A 24,547-nucleotide genomic window follows, 5' to 3' on the forward strand; every position below is an offset into this window, starting at 1 on the left:
ACCAGCCTCTGCTAGCTGATTGTAATGAGAGCTATTAATGTGATTTTCGTCTCTGTCTTGCGGTCAGATGGTCATTTCTACACCTCTGGTGGCGGTTACCAAGACAACTGACAGGCAGCCGTGCGTTTTTGCAGGTTAGGTGTGAAGGGACATTGCGGAGATCGGGTCAATGCGTGACGTTGTCGCCAGCTATTAATAACTACGAAATTCCACTTCTAATAAATAGAAATCAGGACAAACAAGGTTACATAACCCACCTGGCGGGGTCTGTAATGCAATGTCGCTGACGGTATAACCTTGAGAGCATTACAGAATATCAATGAATTCTTTATGTAGGCTATGTGTTTGGTTATCATATAAGTAATTGCTTTACATTCACGTTGGCTTTTAAATAAAAACAAACACGGCAGGTTTTAGATCCCTAGAGGACAGAATGGCGAAGGAGGAGGAAAAGAAACAAAAGAACTTGCCAGGTTTAAGAACTTAAGTCCATGGTAACTGTCACATCTCAGGTATCACCCGGAGGGAGATCGAGCATCAGCACAGAGAACAGAAGCTGTGTCAGAACGACTCACCGAAACAGCCGTGAGAAGAATAGCAAATGAAACCAGCGTCTCATTTCCACAGGTTTTTACCATTTTTATATTGTCTAGCTCTCGTCAGACCTGTGAACATCACTGCGATTTGGTTTCGAGATCGGGACTACCCCAGGGAGAATTAGGATTATATTTTTACACTGTAAACACTGATGCCATAGACACCTCTGGTTTGCTATCCTTGAATAGACTCTGCATAGGCGTAATGTTTTGTCTTCTTAACAAACTTTATTTTCAATCACCCTGCACTTAAACCTACCCCTTACAAAAAAAACTGTGTGCATTTTTGCATTCCCAAAAAAAAGTATTCTGTATGATTTATAAGATTGTTTTCTGGATAAAACAATCTAGCATGCCTAGAGGGATTAGCATAGTGTAATCCAGGGCAATCATGCTAATACTGCTAAGACTCTTTCACTAGATTGTTCTGCATTTCTCATTAAATAAAAACAGAACACTTGCCTCTTAAGAATGACACATTTATATATAGACACACACACAAATACTGTAATTATATACATCATTTTTAGAAAACAAAGAAAACAACGTACATTAACAGAACTTGTTTGTGATTAACAAAAATTGCCTTTAACATTCTAGTTTAAAAACATGTTGCAATGTGAAAGATAAGAGCTTTAATGTTCAGATGATATCTGCACAAAGCAAAATAAGGTATCCGGTCCTTTATCTGTTTGAATTGGCCCAAAACACCACATGTAAGTAAGAGGCATTCGAGACTGAACCCTGAGAGGTTTTAGGATAATCGGGAGGTATGGCTTTCACAGCTGTCAAAGTAACTCAAAAGTTTCACTTGTTTTCCCTTGAAATTGTTGATACTTTATTCGTAAGAGCTTTAGCTAAAAAAAAAAAAAACTAGTGACAACAAGACAAATTCAAACAACCCTTTGCTATTGACAACATTAATATTAATAATAAGTGCATAGATACAGGAAATTGTTGTGATTCTTTCAGTATGTAATTTTGTAAGAAAGACACAAGTTTGGAATATTCTAGGTTAAAATCATGTACACATACAAGAATATGGGACAAGTACAGAGTTGCCTCATAGACTTCTACTAAAAGCATTTCTGTTTTGTTAGCTCGTACAATGTTTTTGTGGTAACCGACATCCCAGAGGTGATGTCGAAAGATCTGAACTTGTATACACCCAGTACAAGTCAAAATAATATGTCAAAACCGCTGGAGCTAAAACAAACTGATGGCAGAAATGGGACAATGAGACTTCTTTGTTCACATAAGTTAAAATCAATCAGAAGTGACATATCAGGGAAGTAACGGCTCAATCGTGTATTTATACTCATGAAACCTTGATTAAACAGTAAGTAAACATGCTGAAAAGGTCGTACAGTGACATTCTAGCACATTCTTCATTCCTTGATAAGGAACTGCATCTCAGTAAAGACCTCCCATCAGCAGGGGGGCGATATGGAGTGGAAAAACAAACATAAGATGAACGTAAACTGCTTTATGACCAAGTTTAGAAATCACAGAGGGGATTGTTTCCAAATAGTTTAACATCAACCTGTAAATGACTCACAAGAGACATGTCCATAAACAGTCCTTTTGGGTTGCGGATTTAACGTGTCTATTTTCAGGAAGCGAGAGGGTGATGCTGCAGGCTCATTTCCTAAAATTAGAGATGAAACGTTTCATACATATCCCCCAGTGCATTTCATATTTGCAGTGCTTGAAATGTCCTCTCAGTATCCAAATGGTTTGCAAATGGTCCTTCATTTCCTGGATTTTAAACAAACTGCAGTCTAAAAATTACCATTGGACGAATGGGAGAAAGATTTGCATTAGATCACGTTAGGTTTGCGTTATAAACCACCTCTAATCCCCGTTTCTGAAAATACAGGAGTCAAGAAAAAAGATGTTCCATTGGAAGGACAAAGTACATTCAAGACAAATGATTGAGTGTCCAATGCACAAATAAGGCACGAGATAATCTGAGCTTAAGCTCCATTTAAAACACACAAATATGATGTTCAAATAAATTTAGCATTTCCATCAAACAAAGACAACAGGTAGTGGTCAAAGATTGCCATCATCCAGCATCTTGTTAACTCCTTCACAGATCTTCTGCAAGTGGCCGTGGTACACTTCCGAAGGTCCGTACAACGTCGCAAGGAACTCGCAATCAGAGAAATGATTGAAGACGTGGTTGATACGGGAATGAGACTTTGCCGTCAGGTGCTGGTTGATGGTCTGGTGCAACAGTTCGCGGCAATCGTTGAGCAGGTTGCTCATGACGCGGCGGTCGAAGGTGAAGTCGATTTGGTAGAAGCTGACGGCTGTCATCGCCAGCGTGTGTACTTTCTTCCGGAATCGCTCAACCAGCGCAAGCTCCTCGTTGTTGAACTGGCCGTTGCGGTAGAGGACGCCCAACTTGACCACCATCTTAATGAGGTTCTTGATGATCTTCTGGGCCTCCTTGCGGTTGCGTGTGTACTCTTTGGTAACCCGATACAGCTCGTCCAGTACCTCGCTGCTGGTGTCATCTATGAAGAGGTTGGCCATCGTCTTGGTTGCCATCTTACTCATGAGCTTCTTCTGGGCCTGCAGGGCAAGGCTCTTCGTGCTGAACGAGTCCATGATGTCTACGGATGAGACACAAACAAAGGCAGCCATTCAAAATGAGTTTTATGAAACATGGAAAACTTAAAACGGGGCTGCTTGTTTGAAATTCTTTCAAACAACAGTCATGCATCCAATTGGGACATTAGATGTTTATCTTGAGTGTCTCGCCTGGAAGCGTATACGGAAAATGTAGATGACTCCCACGTTGAAGTCAAAACATGCTAAATATTGACTCTTGAAATCAAACACAATCTAACAAGAGGAACACAAACCAAGCTTATACACTCATGTAAATAACTAGGGATGCAACTGGACTGCATGATTATTCGAATGCGATTCTCAGGCACATCTTGTCAGTAAAGCCGGTTCTGTGATTAGTAGTAAATCTCCAAAACCTGCTTTTAGATGGATCAGCATTTACTATACAAAGCCATAGTTCTCAGTCTACGCAAAAAAAACAATTGTATTGTTTGTAAAATAAAATACTTTGTATTGTTGTAAAATACATTATTCACGCGTTTTCCTCCAGTCTTTTCGCGTTCGGTTACCAGAGTTTGTAACCCGACTCCAGCTTTTTGAAAATGTATATTTATAAAGACATTTCCTTTAGCAAAGTAATGAAGGCAGCAACATATAACAGATAGGAGCAGCAGTAGAGAGAAAAGTGTATGTGAACTTGAATTTAACGACTCAAATATTAATCTGTACCTCACATTAAACTATGGAACGGCTTCAGAACACTTAGACTTCGATTTTATGGTGCTTTATAATGGTTGTTTTTTTTTTTTGCTTTTGTGAGGCTTAACAATAACATAGAATAGTATAAGCACAATATCGGATTTGGAGAAAAAGCCAGTATTTGAGCCAACACGCATACTGAGAATCTGATCGATACTTCCCTACAAATAACAGTTATTCATTGGCATCTATAATTCAATAAAGAAACTTCGACACATCTATGGAATGTTTCCATTGGAGAAAATGTTCTTCAGATTATTTAAAGGTTATTTGCAGAACCTAAAATAGACCTTCAATGACATCTCTGCAAAATACATTTTTACAAGAGTACATGAAACATGTTAGACATCGATGCTACATGCAGACTTTAAAAGGTTTCTCTGCAGGGGTTTAAGGAAACCCATCTTACTGACTCATTCTCCCATCAAAGAGGCAAGACATAAAAAGGTTTCTGAAACTACCCCCCGTGCATGTTTCCTTCCAGCACATACAAACATAAATGGTCAATTCACAGATTTTGTATGCAACAAAACAATCTGAACAGAACATCCATGTATTTCCGTTCTCACACGGCGAATGCTACACTTTAGAGGCTTTAACCAAACAATGAACTTCCTAAGTCTCGCACGGGCCTGACAGGACAATTTCCCCTTCTTAAAATGACCGCTCCCTGGGGAAGTGTTGCTCACGACAGAATCCCTTCAAGTCTGAGTCACTGCAATGAATTGTTCCTAATTAAAACGCAGAACAAGTGATTCTGTGCGTGGTCTGAGACTGGCGGATTCTCCAGCACATTGTCTTTTTTGCACACACGCGATTTGCATTTCTTTGAAAAGGCACTTTTGATGTGACTCGATTCCCTGGGAAAATCTTTGCGAGACTGTATCCCTGGTAAGCGGGACTTCTAACGCCGATTACAGAGCCACGTATTAATATCTGTTGAGATCAAAGGTAATTTGTTAGAGAAAGGGCGAGGGTGAGACTGGACTCCCGACAGATAAACAGAAAATCAATTTGCATGTTTACAACCAAATCGAGATGCATTTGGCCACTAATAACTGCTGTCAAAACACTCAAACAAAACAGCCCTGATGAAAAATCTGCATATGCTGGATAGGTATGTCTTGATGCTGGGATGCTGGTTTATGCTGGTTTAAGATGGTCCTTTGCTGGTTTATCCTTTGGCTGGTTTATGCTGGTCCTTTGCCAGCACATGACCAACATAAACCAGCAAAGGACCAACATAAACCACCAAAGGACCATCTTAAACCAGCAAAGGACCAGCATAAAACAGCAAAGGACCAGCCTAAACCTGCAAAGGACCATCTTAAACCAGCAAAGGACCAGCAAAAACCAGCAAAGGGCCAGCAAAAACCAGCAAAGCGCCAGCAAAAACCAGCAAAGCGCCAGCAGAAACCAGCAAAGGACCAGCAAATTACCATCTTAAACCAGCATAATCTAGCAAATGACCATCTTAAACCAGTAAAGGACCAGCATAAACCAGCAAAGGACCAGCAAAAACCAACAAATGACCAGCTTAAACCAGCAAAGGGCCAGCAAAGGAACAGCAAAGGACCAGCAAAAGGCCAGCAGAAACCAGCAAAGGACCAGCAAAAACCAGCAAAAGACCAGCAGAAACCAACAAAGGACCAGCAAACGCCAGCAAATTACCATCTTAAACCAACAAAGGACCATCTTAAACCAACAAATGACCATCTTAAACCAGCATCATAAACATACCTAAGCAGCATATGCTGTTTTTTTCAACAGGGAGATGACACTGAAATCATTCAAAAATCCCAAGGTAATCTGGTCTCAGAAGGAAATGGGTTTCCAAGCCACATTTCTCAGTTTATACATATCTGAAAATTAGTCTAGGCTCTTCTTTCATTTTTGCACTCCCAACTGCAGCAGCATAAAATAACTGAACCCTGGCCAAGCAACATTGGGCAGTGACCAACTTCACAACATTATCATTAGTGGCCAGTTTTACATGGGTGGAAACAAAACAAGACATAAAAGCTCATGTAACAACAGAAACTAGAGTGAAACAAACAACATCGGACTACAGATCTATATCCCAGCAACGCTAGTGGTGTTTGATTCAACACTTGACAAAGAAGCTGTAACAAGAGACTGGGGTTTCCAGTTGCTCAGCATCAACCAGAAGCCAACACTCACCTTCCTGAAGGTATAAGGTTGCGTTCTCCATTATTGGGGAGTAGGAAGGCGAGAGATTGTGGAGAGCATTGGAGATCACTGAGCCATGGCTGTCTGTCTGAACTGATTGTTTCAGGTGTGGGAGTGATTTCTGGTAGATGCTGAAACTACATCTAATGGATCACTTTCTCCAAGCATACTAGACCTCCTTGTCATCTAACGACCCTCCTCAGCAATTATGCCTTGAGGAACAAGCTTCCTGAAGCTGGAAAACCCAACAAAAGGACCACTGTCTAAACTCCAACTAACATTTAGCTCTGTTTTCAGGTATGGACAGGGGATAAAAGAGTCACAGCATCATATCTTTCATGTGTTTGGTCTTATCAATCATCTGCTGTGCAGGGTTCATGGGGTATAGTCAAAATGATATGAACAACACTTTTTTTTTTCTGGCCACACAGTTCTAGAGAAGCCTGCGGTGACATGAATTATTCAGCGGTTTCACAAAATAGTCCTGGATTTTAATAAAACATGAACCAATTTAGGAATAAAGCTTTGGGTCGCCTAAATGTGTTTTTGTGCAAAGGTGATCAAAGCCTGGGAACGTTCATTACGAGAACCAATCTCTCAGACAGAATTAGTGTTTGTGAGATACAAGATGCCAAAAAGATAAGCAAACTAACCTGTTGTGTGCTTAAATAAATAAACTGAAGAGGTGGCGAACTGGCAGCGAGATCTACTTCATACGCAACTCTTAAAAGCATGAATCCACAATTATTTAATTAATAATAACAACAACATAACACATTTTACAATAAACATTTCTGCAGTTGTGTATTAAATAACAAGAATTATTATACATTTTATAAGAAAAATAACTACAAATATTTCAAATATGCATTTTAAATAATTAAATAACAATATTCTATAAGAATTTGAAACATTCTAAAACAAATATTTTGCAATTGAGAATTAAATAACATAAACTGTGATGTTAATAATTATATATATAATTATTTTTGCGATCTGATATTTGTGTATGTTTTCGATTTCATTAAAATGATTAAAATGAATAAAATGATATAATTATATATTTTTACAATTAACACTATTTAATAATCGTTATTAAAAATATGTATTATTTCAATAAATAATTACTAAATAAATAATTTGAGTGTGTATATATATATATATATATATATATATATATATAATTAAATCATTAGCAATTTCTTTGATCTGAGTAAATACTGAGCAAATCTTGTGCAATTTTGTGTACATTTGTTGTCATTAAACAATATAATAAAAATAAAATATTGGAATTGCAACATTTCACAGCTGCAGTTGTGTTTCTCAGAATTGTGATATCTCATAATGTGAATTAATAATTTTAAACTTTACGTCACAATTACCCTTATTTATTTATTTTTTTACTCTGAGGTCAAAAGTGGCTCCCATGGCATCGGCTTGCAACCTTGCACTGGTAAAGTTAAAGATGAAACTAAGAAAGTTAAATGGCCCAAGATGGATGAGGGTTTTTCCAGCATCCAGTGTCTCCAGACACACAGAAAATGTTTAGTCAGCATCCATGTGAAGTAAAACTGCATGCTCTTTACTCCACATCCAACAGCTCGACTCTCAACTCCAGAGTGTCTGTGTCAACAAAGTCTCAGTCTTGATAATAAAGGCTTCAGGTGTTTGTTTGAAATGTATTTGCATATAATTAAAGCTGGTAAACACCAGCCTTAAAGCCCATAATAAGCACTGACTATTGAATACATAATGGAACATACAGAAGCTTCAGACATTCTGAAAGAACGCAGAAGGTGAATGTTTCCTAGGTGACAACCGAAGCCTGGTGTAAGTGCACTTTGCAGTCCAGTATATAAGGTCAGATCCCCCATCTCTGTCAATGAGTTACCGCTCTGCTACTCCTACACACTTACACTTGTATTGTCCTTCATCTCAAATATTTATGCTTCCCAACATTTGAGTCACTGTCAAATTGGCAAATTAGTGTTGACATAATATTCATAGTTTTCATACCGGCTTGTTATTTTACAGTGTAACGGTTATAATCTGCTTATGCATGCAGTAAATGCACAGGTTCTGTTTTATTCTCAAAACACAAGTAACGTTACATTGTGGAGAAAACTGTATGCATTATAAATATGATGCAAAATAACCTAAATCAATAATAAAGGCGTGCGTTCTATACAAAACTGTTGATTTTAGCATGAATACAGATGAAAAACACACATTTTCAATGTTTCACGAATGCACGACATGCAGAATGTGTGTTAGTGGAGTCAGTCAGACACTTACTCACCTCTCCTCTACTTGAACCGGATACTGGGCGTCTAAAGAATAACTTTCTTTCTTCAAACCTTCATCTAGACTGCCCTGACAGTCAAAAACTCCCTAGAGCCGCATGCATAAGGCGTGAAAATATCACATGAAGAGAGTAAAGTGTGTCCGACAGGTATGTGTTGCGTCTGCGCAGCTGATGTGAATAATTCACGCGTTTTCCTCTCCTCTCTCTTCGCGTTCGGTTACCAGAGTTTGTAACCCGACTCCAGCTTTTCGAAAAGTTTCGAACTCGAGGGTCCAAGGCGCTCGGTGAGTGACGTTCTGATTGGCCAATCGCGCTCGGGTTTGGAACGCCAGCGGGCCAATCAGGAGGCAGAGAGGTCCGCGCGTCCAGCCTTTCATATGGTTTCCCGTCATTATCCCGTGAAAAAAAAAAGAAAAAGAAAATCCAAGGCTGAAAATTTCCCAGAGGATATTCTGCTGAACAATGAAAGGGGGACTCTCGCAACTAGTCATTTGTTTTCTGTAAACAATATGGCTGTCGAGCTTCAGACCGTTTAATTTAGTCGTTTCCGTGAAAAAAAGCAATGCCTGTTTTAGTTTTATTGTATTCTGTACATACTTTGGTAACTTTGTATGAAAGGTGTGAGATAGCTCCAGTCAGTCCTCCCCGGATGTCTTTGACCTGTTTTTTTCCGTTCATAAATGGAACGTATTCAGAAACATCCGGTGGCTGTAAATAAACACTAAAGCCTTAAACCATATAACATCCTCTTCAGTGACTGATAACACAACAGCCCTAACACCTGCGACCATAGATGGCAATAATCTAGCACGATAATAACACACAGCGATAATCCTTCTAAATTAAAAAAAAAAAAAAAAAAAAAATTAATAAGAATGGATTTGCATTGAATTTCTCAACATTAATTTCTTATTCTAATAATGTTTTTAATACTATTAAAATCAACAATCATTTACTCGGTCCTTCTACTCTATGGTTGATATTTGGAAGAAAAGCAGCGCGTCATTACACAGCTCGATGACGTCACCTAGTGTTACAACTTTGCATTGCTTTGTTCGGGGAAAATTTCAGCAACGTTCCAATTCTTCAAGCTATTATTTTTAAAATATACTACTACTACTATTATTATTATTCAATGCTTTTATTTAAATAATTAACTACATACATTTTTAATTTAATTTAAAAATAATAAATGTATGGGTCAATTAGCCTACAAACAAGTAGCCTAGAATCAAAGACAATAATAATTTTATTTATATAGAGCCACTCCAACACTTAAGGGCCCTTTACAAGTCAGGTTTTAGAAACATAAACATCAATACCAGAAGACAGAACACATAGCAAGAGCTGACAGTAATATATAAAAGACCACTTACAAAGACAGATAAGAGAGAACGTAGATAAACATCTATAACAGGCTACTTTACAAACTGAGAACTGAAGAGTAATACACAGAGTGAGAGAGAGAGAGAGAGAGAGAGAGAGAGACTGTTTTCAAGAGGTTTTTGAAGGAGGGAAGGGAGGAAGCTTGATGTTTTGGGGAAGAGCATTCCACAATCTGGGAGCCACAACACTCGGACAATCTGTAAACACATGCATTTTTACCACGCAACTCTCATTTGAATGTCATTTTGAACGTTTTGGTTTGTCATTACATAATCAATTATTAAATAGCCAAATTCAATAATAGCTATAATAAAAAATAAAAAATAAATGCCTACAGGGATATCCCTTACGAAAAAGTAGTATACTTCAAGTTGATTTTACTAAGTATACTTAAGTAAAGTTCAAGTATATTTTTAAGTATACTTTATGTAGCACGTATACATATATCAGTGTTTTAGTTATACTTGTAAGTGTACTGTTTCAATACTTATTGGGACTAAATTGGCCCACTTTGTAGTATATAAAAGTATACTTTAAGTATAACAGGAATAAACTTTGAGTACACAACTAGTTTACCACTATGTTTGTAGTTTGAACTGCAATTATACTAAAAGTGAACTTACAGGTACACTGAGAGTTTATTAATTAAATACTTTGTACACTTTGAAGTACAGTCTCAGTAAACTAGCCTACTAGTTTAGTAGTTTTATACTGCAAGCGTACTCATAAGTTTTCTTTAAGTGAACTTTACATCATACTTTAAGTATTTTACTATATCCCTATTTAGGTTTTAATGTGTATATATTTTGTTATATGAATATCTTAGCATACAAAACAGCCAAAGAAAGAACAGGGTTTCTGCTTGTAAACAGAAACATTTTATTCTAGCTTCATGCATTCTTTTTTAAAACACCCCAAAGCTTGACAGTAATCCATAACATTAGGGTTTTGATGCTGTTTCATGTCAGATGTAATGTTAAACGTGTTAGTATCTGGTGTTTCTTTTTTCTTCTTCACTTGTGGTTTTTTGGTCAAGTCAAGTACACTTACATTTTTTTTCTATTTTTTTTTTAAGTATATTTATGAGAAGCACATAAAGCCCATTTCTGAGAAGTACATAAAAAGTAAACTAAAAGCATATATACTTTCCTATTTTTAGTTTGAAAGAAGTATACTAATAGCACACTTGAATAAACTTCTTTTTGATAAGGGATAGTAGGTCTGGATGTCTTCATATAATTATTGTTGATTCATCTAGAAGGCATATAATGCAGTAGTATAAAAAAATCAATAATGTGATTATATTCATTACGGAGAGTGCACTATAACATTAAGCAAATGGTCTTTGTTAGTTCGCATGAAATGTGCTTGAATAAAACTTATTATTAGCCCCTTAATAATAAGCAGAACCTTTGAATTTCCTTCCTATTTCTAATAATTAGGCTACTGTCGCTTTAAACCAGTTCCTGTTGTATCTCTCTCTCTCTCTCTGTCTGTGTGTGTGTGTGTGTAATCTATCTGAAGATAACGGGCCGCTGCTGGAGTTAGAAGGTCCGAGTCATTTTAGCGACTCGGTTTGTTCGAATGATTCTCTGCCACCTGCAACAACAATTTAACCATTTTTTTAATATCAAATGCATATTTCGTTAAATAAAACGACTTTATCACTGTGTAATCGATTAATTTATATGAATTAGTATGCTTCTTACAGTACATATATTTGCTATGTACAATTATTGCTCTGAAACGGTGATGGCGTTTGCTCCAAATTGAAAATTTTGTCATATATTGCTATACTTATCTTTTTTATATTTAAATATTGCTATACTTATTCTTTTTTATGTTTATATCGTGTATTTTCTACACCCACACGTCTCGCGATGGCTACACTCAAGTGATTCACAACCGCTTTGCGAATCGATTCAAACGAATCGTTCAAAAGAACCGACTAACACGAGAACAAGGACATCATCTGCTTCTTTCTTTTTTTTTTTTTTTTTTAGTTCATTAACCTCAACTTCTTCATAGCGCGGCGCGTCGGTCGCTTCTCACGAGATGCTTTAAATAGATTTCAGACACATTTTCATAGACATCTGCGGGTTTTGCTTTTTCCCTCGCGCGTTTGTGAATACATCACACGCTGAGCGATAGATACACGCAGGTTCATTTGAGCGTAGTCTTCATTTGGCGATTTTTATTTCCACTCGTTTTTGCAAATCCGACCCACATATGGACATACGGGGGAATCTGTTCTGTTTTAAACCTTTCGACATGAGATGAAACCCGGAGGAGATGTTATGTTCACTAAATAACGAGAAGAAGAGGACGCGCTATTTGGGCACATGAACTGAACGCACATCACATGCGCGGAATATAAAGAGGCCAATCGACACTGGTTATGGTTTTTCTTTATCATCCTTTCATTTCAGGGTTGCTCAGAATGCTTGAATTGTAAGCCATCAGGTTAAATTTATAATATAGCATCTGTTAAGCAGGCATGCTGATTCATATATTGTGCAATGGATTTTGTAACCACACAGTAAGGGAAGTGTTTGGTGAATTTAAGGTTATATACAGAGCAGGTTTCTTGTTATGGGATGTTTAAGCAAATGATGGTGGCACTCTAAAGCTATTAACACCCCAATGGATAACAGTGGCATACATGCAGTATAGGATATAAAATAATCTATTTTCTCTTGGCATTAGAGTTAATGTTGGAATCTGTTTGTATTGGTATAATTTGTTAATTGGCATTAGTAGTTTATAAGTCTTAATTTAGAAGACAAGACAAGACGGGGTACTTCAGAGACCATAATCAGCTTAAGGTTTACGGCTGCTGTAGTTGGTGGCACTTCTGCATCGTGCATCTCCATTGCTTTACAGCCCCGAAGTGGTTTGTTATTACAGTGCTTCTAATATAATGGACCCCGATCATGATGGTTCCTCCAGCGATGGCATGGAGATGGAGACCATGCCTGGCTATATGGAGCTCGTCACTAGAGCATATTCAGTCATGTTCAGTGCCTTAAGAGACTGTGAAGTCTGCGGGCTGGAGCTGTCCAGAAGAACCTTGCTGGATCATGCCTACATAACCTGGATGGAGATCTTCATGTTCTTCATGTGCGCGGTCATGTGGACGAAGGTGCGCAAGGGACTGACCGTGTACATCTTTGAGGTAAATACACCAAAGAAGTCACCATCAATGCCAATGCAACAAGTGACACATAGGTATTGATTATTTATACTGTGTGCATAGGTTTTAATGCATCTAAAAAACCAAATTCTGGCATCGGTTATTAAAAAATGCCAAAGCTCATTAGAGTACCCTGTAACTGTTTGAGTATTAAACATCAAGTTGTATTGAAGCATTGGAGTTTACATCACCATTTGTATATTAAAGGTCATTTGTGCATCTACGTGTGGGAAAGTGTGCTTCTGAGGTTTTTAATGGGGTCAAGTATTACTAGTATCCCACCCATATTTGGTGATGTGATCTGACTGAGTTGTGCACGAGCAAACCACTCAAAAGTCTCCTTTTTAGCTCTTCTCGTTTCCGGACAGCAGTGCAACAGAAGTTTTGACACTCGATGCAGAAAGTTCACAAGTCATCGTTTCAGCTGTGACTTCAAAACGTCTGTTAAGATGTGTTTGTGGAGTAGTTTATCCTCTGTTGAACCAGAAAGGTTTTGTTCGAGGTTCACAGGTCAGGGAAATTCCTTTTAAACTCACTGTACAAAGTTACAATGTGCACAAGAGCTGTTTTACATAGTTTTTTACTTTGCATTTTACCTTTTACATACTTTTACATACAAAGATGGCTATGCAAACTGGCCATATAACTATCACGTTTCCTAGACATGAACTTTACCAAATTGCCCCGCGTCTGGGATTTTGATGTCCCCACATTTTGCATCTTAGGCTTATTTTCAGCTTATTTGAAGTATGCAAACGTCGGTTTCACTTCCTGTCCTTAAACGTGCGAGGCGGAAACATGCAATTCGAGTGCATTTACGTCTCTCTCTTGCTCAGCACATGTGCTGCAATTAGCAGGATCAATATGATTCATGGCTCCCCTGCATTCATGTTTGCTCTGGCACGCCGTGTATTCCCCCTTCTGTAAATTCTTTTCTCTCGGCACGTTGAGAAACCCCGACGGATGGCGCGGGGCAGCTGGCGTGATGTTTATACGGAAATATGTGACATGTGTCAGGACCTTGTCTGCATTGTAACCCTTGAGTAAGAGACAGCGAGGTCTTGGAAAAGAGTTGCAGCACCGTAGTTTGAGATTAAAACACAGGCATGGCTTTGAAAAGAAAAAGATAAGCATTCATCACTTGTAGACCGTTAGTCTCTTATCAGTGTAACTTGTGCTTCTTGGCTAATAATACCCTCTCCTTGAAAGAGGGTGTCCCCTTCTACATAACACAGTATTAAAGTCAACATGTAGCCATGTGATCAAACCATTGCTTGCAAAAAAATCAATCAATCAATGAGAATGAGATGCGCCATTTGGAAACCTTTTTTGGCCGTCTGAACTCGCTAATGGAGTTTTAGCATACCGTACTTTGGCCACAGGATTGTCTTGGGAGATAATTTCTGACATAGTCTGCAGATTTGTGCAGAAGGGTTTTGTGGACTATGTCCTGCACTCTCAAACCCATGCATGCGGTTGGTAACACGATCTGTCCGCCTGCTTTTTAAACTAATCTCCATGTTGGCTAATAAACAATTTATGGCATGAGCTCTTAGTTCTAATGAGGCCCATTCATTTTTAAGTTCCCTTGCACTTTCACATTTTCAGTCTCGATGGATGACTAACACAAGGCCATCTGGCCAACAGAGTGTAGACTGTTGTGTGGGGGAAAAAAAAATCAAGGTGTTGACTGCATGCTGTTTTGACCTTTGATGAGACTGTGATGAACACTATTCAATGGACCAGAGGATATTTTCAGTAATCACACTCCACTTAAATCCAAATACATGACAATATCGTGTTCTGGCAAACAACATCAGCTGTCTGAAGAGCTGAATGTGGATTCTTCAGGCACTAGCTAACCTCTGTGTCTTTAACAGCAGTTCGTACAGATAGATGTCATCAACTCTTCAGATTGTAAAGTTACAGATGTGTTTGAATGGATTGCATTCTTAACACATGCTGAACAAACAGAATTGCGAAACCAGCAGGTGCATTGATCTTTCATTGACCTGTTGGCTCTCAATCGATTTTTAAGTAATCAATTACATATACTGACAGCGTCATTTCTATATTTTTGAAACTGACAGAAAATAGTCCTTATATGACCAAGCGGAAATGGTCATTAGCTAATGCTGATAGAAGAGTCTTCTCCTAAAGGTAACCCTTCGAAATGTGCAGCCCCATAAATTGATCCTGAAAGGCAATTAAAGCTCTCATTCATTTATGTCCACTCAGAGACCTGATAAACTGCACTGCAGTAGATGCTTGTTGTATTGATGTATTTTGAGTGTGGTAGTTTGGTGCTCAGAGTGGAAAATGCATGCCATTATCAGTAGGCATCTAAAACATCTGCGTCCTTCCTTCCTCTTTGTGCCGCCCTGTTACGTCTACTCGGATCTCTTGATCTTGGTACATCATTTTCACCCGAAATGATGAATGATGAAAATAAACCAATCAAAGCTTAAGGAAACTTAACTCAGCCCCAACAGGAAGAGAGCAGGATGGTTTTTGATGGGGAAATGAGTGTAAGATGTGGCCCCATCTGACCCTCTTTTATCACATTTGTCACCTCAGAGTACTGGGAAATGGGTTTTATGCTTATAAAACTTTTATATCTCCTTACGATCTGATCCGTTTATATATTTTTTTCACCCTCATAACAAGTGAGTGTCCCTTTCCATCCCCCAAATTTAAATTGTCATGATTTACTCAGCCGTTAGTAGAAGAATCTTCTATCTTCCATACAAGTGACCACATTTGATTGAGAGATCCATATGAGAAGTTGCATGAAGATTCAAATACACTTTGTAGGAAAACTCTTGGTTAAGAATGGTATGAGTTAACAACGACAGAATATTTGGTGGACTGTCCTTTTAACTTGCTCTGTTAGTGTAATGCATATCCTAAGAAAACACCAAGCTGAAGGAAATGTAAGGAAATGACTTTATGACGGAAAGCTGTTTACATACGTGGGAGAAGGGCTTATCCTTTTTCCCTTTTTCATTGTGTTTGATGTCATTCGTCTTTTATTTATTCTTCAAGTTGCTCTTGTATAACACTGAAAATCCAAGAGAGCATCGAACCAATAGGGAAATTACATTGTCTGATGGAAAGCTATTTACATATGTGGGAGATGAGCTTATCCATTGTCTGTGTTGTCATTTGTCTTATTTATTCTAGTAAACCACCTGCTATCCTCAATCAGTTGCCATGGAAACTGCATGTTAAGCCGATAGGTCGGCTCTTGTACAAGACCCCAACACAAAACGTTTTTCAGTTGCATTTGGTCAGCAGGTCCAGAATGGGTTCAGTTCAGCTCTCTCTTCTGAATGACGTTCATGTGCTGGGAGAGAGTGAGAAATAGTTGGAGGCCTAATATGGGTTGTAATGTCTTCCAAAACAAAACTGTATTCCCAGAAGAGACTTCTGCTGCCCAGAGGGTGGTCTTCCAAACCTCAGGAGACTTTTTTGGGGAACTCAAGTTAAAATAGCAGTCTGGAACTTTTTTGGGGGTTTAAAAAATGATCCAGAATCTATCTTACCTTAGCCCGATCCACTGCGGTAAGCTTCTAGTAATGTTTTTTTTAATTTGAGTGGTACTGGTAGGTTTTTGTGGGAAATACAAGCAACTTGGCGTTCATCGTTGCATCATTAAATCACTTCCGTAAACATAAAGGAGTACCGGCTAGTAGGCTATATCACATGTGAGGATCCTGCAGGTGGTGGATCATTTATAGCCTTTTCTCACAGCAGCTGGAATAAATCATTTATAATTTTGAAGGTGGACTGTATTCTAGAAAGGTCAACTGGAAATTCACCCATAGTCTACAGGTAACACTAAAAAACATTAAATAGATGTAGTCACGCAAGGCTGATGTTGTTAACATTAACATTTTGAGAACAAAGTAAAACCAAACTAATAATTTGCATGGTTTGATGTGATATGAGCTAAGCGATCATTAGATTAAATCACCGTTGTTAGAGCAATGTATTGAAATGCTTTTTCCCTCAGTTTTTCCCACATTTGGACTGCAGCTTTAAGTTTTTTCATAGATTCCTATAAAGTAATGACAAAACACACAAATTAAACATGGCTGACAAAGTAAAAGAACCGATCTGTGAAACTGATGTGGATAATTCATAATAAATTATATTTTTACATTTTATCATATGGCAAACCGAGCACACTCAAAAATATTTTCTGAGCAATTTACCAGAAGAAAACAGTCAGGCTGAGAAGCATTGAAGCTTCACTGAACTTCTAGAGTAAGCAACTGGAATATTAAAGAGATCTCATCTGTGGTGGTCTTTTAGATGGCTTAAAATCATTTGATTATCTTGTGGCCATTAGACCACAGAGCAATGTCACAATGCTTAGCTGAGAAATTATGTGTGCTGTCTATTATAACCATAAGCGGAGTCATCCTCAGCCACCAGCATCAGCAGCAGACAACCTGAACCTCAGGGCCTCAGCTAGAGGTTGTGATAGACAAACAGGGTTGGGGCATTTTGGTGCCAGCTGGCCTCCATAAATAACCCAAGTGGATGGAGGCAGAGAGCAGAATCCTGCAGTGTTAGCCACATTGCCTTAAGACCAATAAGAGGCAACCATGAAACCTATGTCCACAATTGTGCAGCCACATAATGTCAACGTATATGCCTAGTTTCCAAGGCCTACTTTTTGTTGATTGTCCTGAGCACAAGGGAGAGTGCAGATCGGGTAACGGCAAGTATAGGTGGAGATCATGAATAGATAAATGATTAAGACAAGCTTTCAATCGCATCTTCAGTTACGGTGGCATTCGGCTTCACGCGGAGGATAGTCTGTCACAGGAGAGACAAGGTGAATGAATGTCAGTACACACATAACAAAGTACCCAAGTTTAGCAAAGATGAGGTACTACTTTAGCTTGAGGTTATTACCATCAGTGGGTCATGTGACACATCCAAATTCGTGTCATCAGCTAACCGGAGTGGCTTTTTTATAACTCATCCTACTCTATGAAGTCACAAAGATGCTTTATTATTTCATTTTGTTTAATGTTGATTTATAGAAAGCATGTATTTAACTTAAAAAGTTTTGAAAACATTTGAGTTGATATACATAGTTAACATTCACTTTCAAGCAAGTTAAATGCATTAATGAATCAACGTTACTATGGAATAAGTATTAAGTACAGCATGGTAAATTACCATTTGTTAATCATTTTACATGGTAGCATGGTTAAGCATCATTTATTGTCTGAGATTTGTTTCCTAGATGTCTTCGTTGACGGATTAACAGCTGTTATTCAAATGCATGCACTTTAATTCTCTTTCCTCATCTTTCACAGCCCTTTGGACAATGGTGTTGTATCCAACCAAAAGATGTCTCAAAGATGCCGGAGAGTGCTTGGAAGCTGGTCTTCTACACAATGTCATGGTCATACAGCACCTACCTTTTGTTTTTCACTAGCTATTCCTTCTTTCAAAACCCCCCATCTGTGTTTTACGGTAAGGTTCATACTTTATGCATGACCTGTTTTTTTTTTACGTAGGAATTTGTTTAAACACTGTCTGACCTACCTCAACCCTTTTTTCCTACAAGCATTTGAGTTGTGTAGTAAACGCTGCATGCTACTTTTAAATGGGGTAGGTTAGACACAGAGGAAAATGTTAAATGTTTAATAACTATAAATCAACACATTGCAGTCCCATTTTCATTGGTCACTGATTACTATTTAATTTCTCATTGGTTGTTGCTGTATCATGTCATTGCTTATTTGCATAAAGTTTGTCTTGTCGCCAAAGATTGTTGTTATTGTCGGAACACATCAACTGTCATTAAAAAGGAATGACATATATTTAGATTGCAAATCAATGATGTGAATGCCCCTTGTCAGCAACATATAAATAACTTTTAATCTCTACTATATCAGTATAAATCATCTGCTTTATGAGGCCAGTGTTCTACTGTTTGAAAGTCAAGGTCTTTACAATCTAGAGTTGATTTGTTTATGGCTGCAGAGTTCACTTGGAGAACTCAGTGCCACTTGTTTGTTCTCTCTTTCTTGACTTAGACTGGAAGAGTGGGATGTCGGTTCCCACTGATATCACGATAGCTTACCTAATCCAGGGCAGCTTCTATGGCCACTCCATATATGCCACCATTTACATGGACGCCTGGAGGAAGGACTCCCTTGTCATGGTGGTGCATCACTTTATCACTCTGGCCCTGATCACATTCTCCTATGCCTTCAGGTCAGGCAAATTCAAAGGCTTTGTCCAAGCAGTGATGCTACAGCTTGTCAAAATGGGTTTTTGAAGTTCTAGTTTCCATAGTTACAGCATTTGACAAATAATCAACTCTAATTATATGCCACTAAAAGCACAGTTAATAAACTGCTCATCATTGTTGATATCGTCCTCAGATACCACAACATTGGCATTCTCGTTCTCTTTCTTCATGACATCAATGACATTCAGTTGGAATTCACCAAGATCAACGTTTACTTCAAGACTCGGGGAGGGAAAGAGTACCTCATCAATGATGTCCTGTCCAACATGGGGGCTATTAGTTTTAGCATCACATGGTGAGGTTCGCCTGTTGTTCAGGAAACCAGAAGTTTTCTTATTGACACATTTATACTGACACAGCATTGAAACCTTATACAAGCCCAAAAGTGATTTGCAGAAGTAGGGACACCCCTTTTGTTGGTCCCGGGACAATGTTCCCATCAATGCCCTAGGTACACTTTCCTGCAGAGTTTGAAAAATGACTTAGGATTGCTTAGACATTACAGGCAAGAATGTTTGATTAGGGTTGGAGGTAAACTCTGCAGGACAGTGCCCCTCAAAGGCCAGAGTTCTCCCACCCCTGCTCTGCCATATCCCTTGTTGGAGTAACAACCACCTATTGGCCCTTTTGCTATGGATTTTTGCCATCACATGTGAGCTAGTTTGTTCTTGCCATTTGTGCAGGTTTTGGTTCCGTTTGTACTGGTTCCCCCTCAAAGTGCTGTGGGCCTCCTGTGTCACCAGCATCCAGTCGGTTCCCCACATCCCTTTCTACTTCTTCTTCAACATACTCCTGTTTGCCCTGCTCCTCATGAACATCTACTGGTTCCTGGTAAGAATGGGCAGTTTAAGAACACAACAGCAGTGTAGTGTAGCTCAGGATAAGTAACCTGAAGGTTGCTGGCTTGAGCCTTTCAATGAATCCACTTAACTTTCGAATAGAACAAACGTCTGAACCGATAAGCGAAACATACAAAATGTGATGAGCAGGGGGTCACGAGGACTGGAATTGAGAAACACTGCTCTAGTACAGTTTCCCAACCCTGATTCAGGAGTACGTCCAACAGTGCACAGTCTCCTTATCAAACACACCTGATTTGACCAATCAGTTCATTAGAGCGACAGATAAGGGAGACAACCTAATGAGCTGATGACCTGAGTCAGGTGTGTTCGACTAAGGAGACATGCAAAATGTCCAGGAACTATTGCTCTAGAGCAGGGGTGTCCAGTCCAGCTCCTGGTGGGCCACTGTCCTACAAAATTAGGTCCAACCCCAATTAACCACACCTGAACCAGCTTGTTGATGCAAGTTGGAGCTAAACTCTGCAGGACAGTGGCCCTCCAGGACCCTGCTCTAGAGGGATTGTCCCAGGATTAAGTGTACTTTGGTTTACGTAACATAAAAATGTCTAATAAAATGACTACTTCTAAAGTTAAATCTCACTGACCTGAAATCAGTGGTGTCAGATCGTGTTAGCTAGCTATCTAGCAGATACATTATCCAAAGTGACTTGCAGTACACTTATAACATGAACAGTGCATGCTATCCTGACTTTGACTGTAACTTGAATTTTAACCTACAATCTGGCTTAAAACTTCTAGAACAATTACCTAACATCATTTACCCCGCTCAAGTTACATTTCTAATATGTTATTGTTGTGAAAATGCTCTGTAAATGCCAAATGTTTTCTTTTTACAGTTCATTGTGCTGTTTGTGGTGAAGGCCCTGACGGGCCAGATGACGGAGGTAAATGACGTCCGGGAGTACGAGGATGAGGACCTAAAGGAGAAAAAAGACACTAATGATCAGATGTCTACCGAAGGGTAAGCAAAGAAATGCAGCAGTTGGTGGTTAGCACAGGTTTACAGCATGTGCATGTAACCAAGAGGAAGTCGTGTGGTCAACTAGCAGTTCAGGCAGAACTGAGAACTGTAGAGTCAACTACCTTGACTTCTTTTGATCCAAAATGTTTTTGCCTATTCCTACTAGGATTTATTATATTTGTTGTGGTGGTGTAGGCTGCAAGTGCACTTGACCCATAAATGTGCTCATTCCAACATGACCTGAAGGCAGTTTTACTGTACTAAAATATAACACTAACAAGGACCAGAAGAGTATATAAAACAAGGCTATATTAGACCAGTGGTTCCCAACACTGGTCCTGGAGGCACCCCTACACTGCTCTTCTTTCTCTGACACTCTTATTTCAGGTCTTGGAGTCACTATTAATGAGCTGAATCAGATATGCAAAATGTGCAGTGTTGGGGTGCCTCAAGGACCAGGTTTGGGAACTTAATCTGTGTGCTTAATCTGTGCCCCTTTTCAAAAGTTCATATCTGGGCAGTGTTTTATTATCTTTAGATATACTAACCACTAAGACTGCTTTGTTCCACACACTTATGACAGCAATAGCTGTAGGTTTAGGGTAACGCAATCGGAGATCACTGAGTGTGACGGTCTGTTTCAACCTGATCTGTGAGACATGGAGATTGGATGAAAGAGCCGTCTCCTGTATATGTGACAAGCGTCATGGCATTAGTCCTGTCCTTATCTCTCAGACCTTGAAGTAAAGTGATCCGACAATGGCACATGGATCCTGCGATCACCTCCTTAAAGCCTGACGGTGTGCTTTTCACCTCTCTTCCTTCCTCTTAGGAAACACGTGCAGAATGGGATCAGCAAGAAGAAACATCTATAATGTGTAGGTGCTGCCACCTGCAGGCACTTAATGATGACTGCAAGGTACTTATGTGAACTAGTTTGATTCTAACCTCAGAACGCCAAGGTGTTTGGATCATCATGAGAAAGAAGAAACAATATTGACCATCATTTGCATTTTATCTTGATAATTATAATTGTAACTGATATTATAATTGTAATCATAGCACTGTGAATGTTGTTTGTTATCTGTTTTGTGCATTGCTTAATTTAAGTTAAATGAGTGACCTGAAATTATGGTGGGAGTGAGAAACAATCCACTGCATTTTAGAGAACAGCGGAAACCATGATAACCAGGTTTTTTGGTCATCATCTGGGACCAGTTTGTTTTAGATTTAGACCACTGTTTTTTTGCTGTTCTGGTGTATTTTATATTCCATGAGTGAAAGAATTAAAAAGGGTTCATACGTAACTTGTGGTAGGCTAGTACTAGTGGAGTGGTTCTCAAAAAGTGGGTTGAAGGTCTAATCTCAAAAGCAAAGGAAATGGAAATGTTACAAGTTTATAATTAAAGTAAGTTAAATGCAAAGGATATAACGTAATTAATTATGTAATAACACACAGTTAATGCAGTTTATGAAACAAACTTTTACCATATCTTTTGTTGTCTATATCCAAGAGCAGGTTGTGCATCAAATCACATCCAATGATATTTCAGCAGAAATTCATGTATATTATTAGTAGACATTGAAATTATTAGTAGTCTCTTGAAAACCATGAATACAATCTTGCATGGTAAAAACTAAAAAACAAACATTCAGAATACAATATAGGTATACAAGTATAAACAGTTTGATAGATATTCTGCACACTGCATATTAAAAAAAGTAATCAAAACGAAGTGACTTTATGCTTTAAAGCCAAATAAAACTTGTCCCTTTGAAATAAGTTTATTTTTCTAAACTTCTTGGCTGATATTTTATCTTGCCGGAAGTAAAAACTACAATTTTCAGAAAACAAGACTACATATTTTGTCATTTACTGTACCATTATTCAATAAGGTATTTAGACGTACTTGAAAACAAGAAAACTTATCCATCACTTTTGCAGTGTGGCCTTAAGAAGTTAATTGTAATATTAATACATTTAAAGTTTAATCAATTGACAAAAACGATATAAAATCAGTATCCTGAAGCAAAACCAGTTGAGAACCACTGTACTAGTTAAAGTCTAACACCCTATGCAGGGTTACAACAGATTAGCCTGATCTGCATATCAAAATAAATCCCATTTGTACAGTATTACCGTTTTTGAATGAACAAGAGAATCGCTTTCAATGTTTTGATTACAAAATACTGCTTGCATCCCATTCATAGATTCCCGCCCCCCACCCCAGCAACCGTTGCTGTAATGGCGCGATCTAAGCTAGCTTCTGATTGGCTTAACAGTTTACACTCAGATGCTATATCGTGTTTGTTTCGCTAAAATAAGGATCAAAAACTTAACAGAAGTTGATCGTGGATGCTTATTCAGTCCGACATGTTTTACTCTACTCAAATTAATCGAAGTATTTATGCGGATGTTGTATTCAGGAACGCATGATATCTGAGAATATGCTTTATGAAGAAATTATATGTCGTGACACTGATATCTCCAGAACTAACATAATACTTGAAAAGATGATTTGCCTACTGTATCAAAAGTTCCCTTTTGGACGAAGCTTCGCACACAAACAGACGTCGCTGTAGTCATGTCTTCCGCTCCTGTTGCTATTTTTAGATGCTTTGTTTTAGCGCGAAATATTCCTTAACGCAATTAAAATTGCTACTGCTGTTTTTTTTTTCTCGATGTACACGTCCATTATTTATACAGCAGCCGTGTACTATGGTACCTTTGAATGAGTTTATTCAGTTTATGGTCTGTAGTTATATTTTTACCCAAATCACTGGACAAAAAAGATTAACAGCCATTAAATACAGATGTTGGCTAGATGGTAACCCTCATTATGTGAAACATTTCCAGCGTTACTTGGAGTCAAAATTCAGGTTACCAACTAGCAATAACCACCATACACTCATTAGTTAATGAAAAACCATTGGTTTTCTGTAAGTTATTCATAGTGGAAATAATTTATCACATTTGAGGGTATAATCAAAACGTGTACATTTTCTAGAAAAGTGCCAAAAATAAATATCAAACTCCTGGTAAACATAATCAAAAAACAATAAGTTTGAGGTGTTTTTGCCTGGGGTGTTTTGCTGTATTTGGTTTCTGAAATGTGATTTAATGAAAATTGCACTGTAATTTCTTACTACTGTTTTCTCCTGTATAAACTGTTTTAAAAAATTTAGTAGCTAGGGGATTTATACAGCTTAATTTAACATGGAGAAATAAGTTATTTGATTTGTGTAAAAAAAAAATTCTTGGATCATTTATTCATTCTTTTCCATGATTTTGATCTGACCACTAGGAGCAACCTGTATTATCTCATTTGTAAAGGAACAATTTTAATAATTCCAGTTGATTTAGTGAATTGCAACCAACTGTGTTGTCATGTTTTTTCCATTTAATAAAACCTGCTCAAAGAAAAAAACTGCAG

At 38.2% G+C, this 24,547-nt stretch overlaps 2 protein-coding genes across 3 annotated transcripts; one reads left to right on the plus strand and one right to left on the minus strand.

Moving 5' to 3' along the window:
• Window positions 1-1,059: 1,059 nt before the first annotated feature.
• Window positions 1,060-8,753, minus strand: LOC127986856 (tumor necrosis factor alpha-induced protein 8-like protein 1). Of its 2 annotated transcripts, none has more exons than XM_052589113.1 (2): window positions 8,421-8,753; window positions 1,060-3,217 (listed from the first exon to the last, which is right to left on the minus strand). In XM_052589113.1, the coding sequence occupies exon 2, from the start codon at window positions 3,210-3,212 to the stop codon at window positions 2,652-2,654; it is 561 nt and encodes a 186-aa protein (XP_052445073.1). In that variant the 5' UTR covers window positions 3,213-3,217; window positions 8,421-8,753; the 3' UTR covers window positions 1,060-2,651. The 2 variants fall into 2 exon arrangements, with proteins under 2 accessions (XP_052445073.1, XP_052445072.1); XM_052589112.1 differs by having other exon boundaries at window positions 8,425-8,727.
• Window positions 8,754-11,750: 2,997 nt separating this feature from the next.
• On the plus strand, window positions 11,751-24,541 carry LOC127987482 (ceramide synthase 1-like). The gene is made up of 7 exons (XM_052589821.1): window positions 11,751-12,991; window positions 18,346-18,505; window positions 19,072-19,252; window positions 19,423-19,584; window positions 19,973-20,120; window positions 20,989-21,113; window positions 21,946-24,541. Exons 1-7 carry the CDS (start codon window positions 12,737-12,739, stop codon window positions 21,986-21,988), a joined length of 1,074 nt encoding a protein of 357 aa, XP_052445781.1. The 5' UTR covers window positions 11,751-12,736; the 3' UTR covers window positions 21,989-24,541.
• Window positions 24,542-24,547: the final 6 nt, after the last annotated feature.

Source organism: Carassius gibelio, chromosome B22 (genome assembly GCF_023724105.1).
Source record: "Carassius gibelio isolate Cgi1373 ecotype wild population from Czech Republic chromosome B22, carGib1.2-hapl.c, whole genome shotgun sequence".
In the NCBI taxonomy this organism is placed as follows: Eukaryota; Metazoa; Chordata; class Actinopteri; order Cypriniformes; family Cyprinidae; genus Carassius; species Carassius gibelio.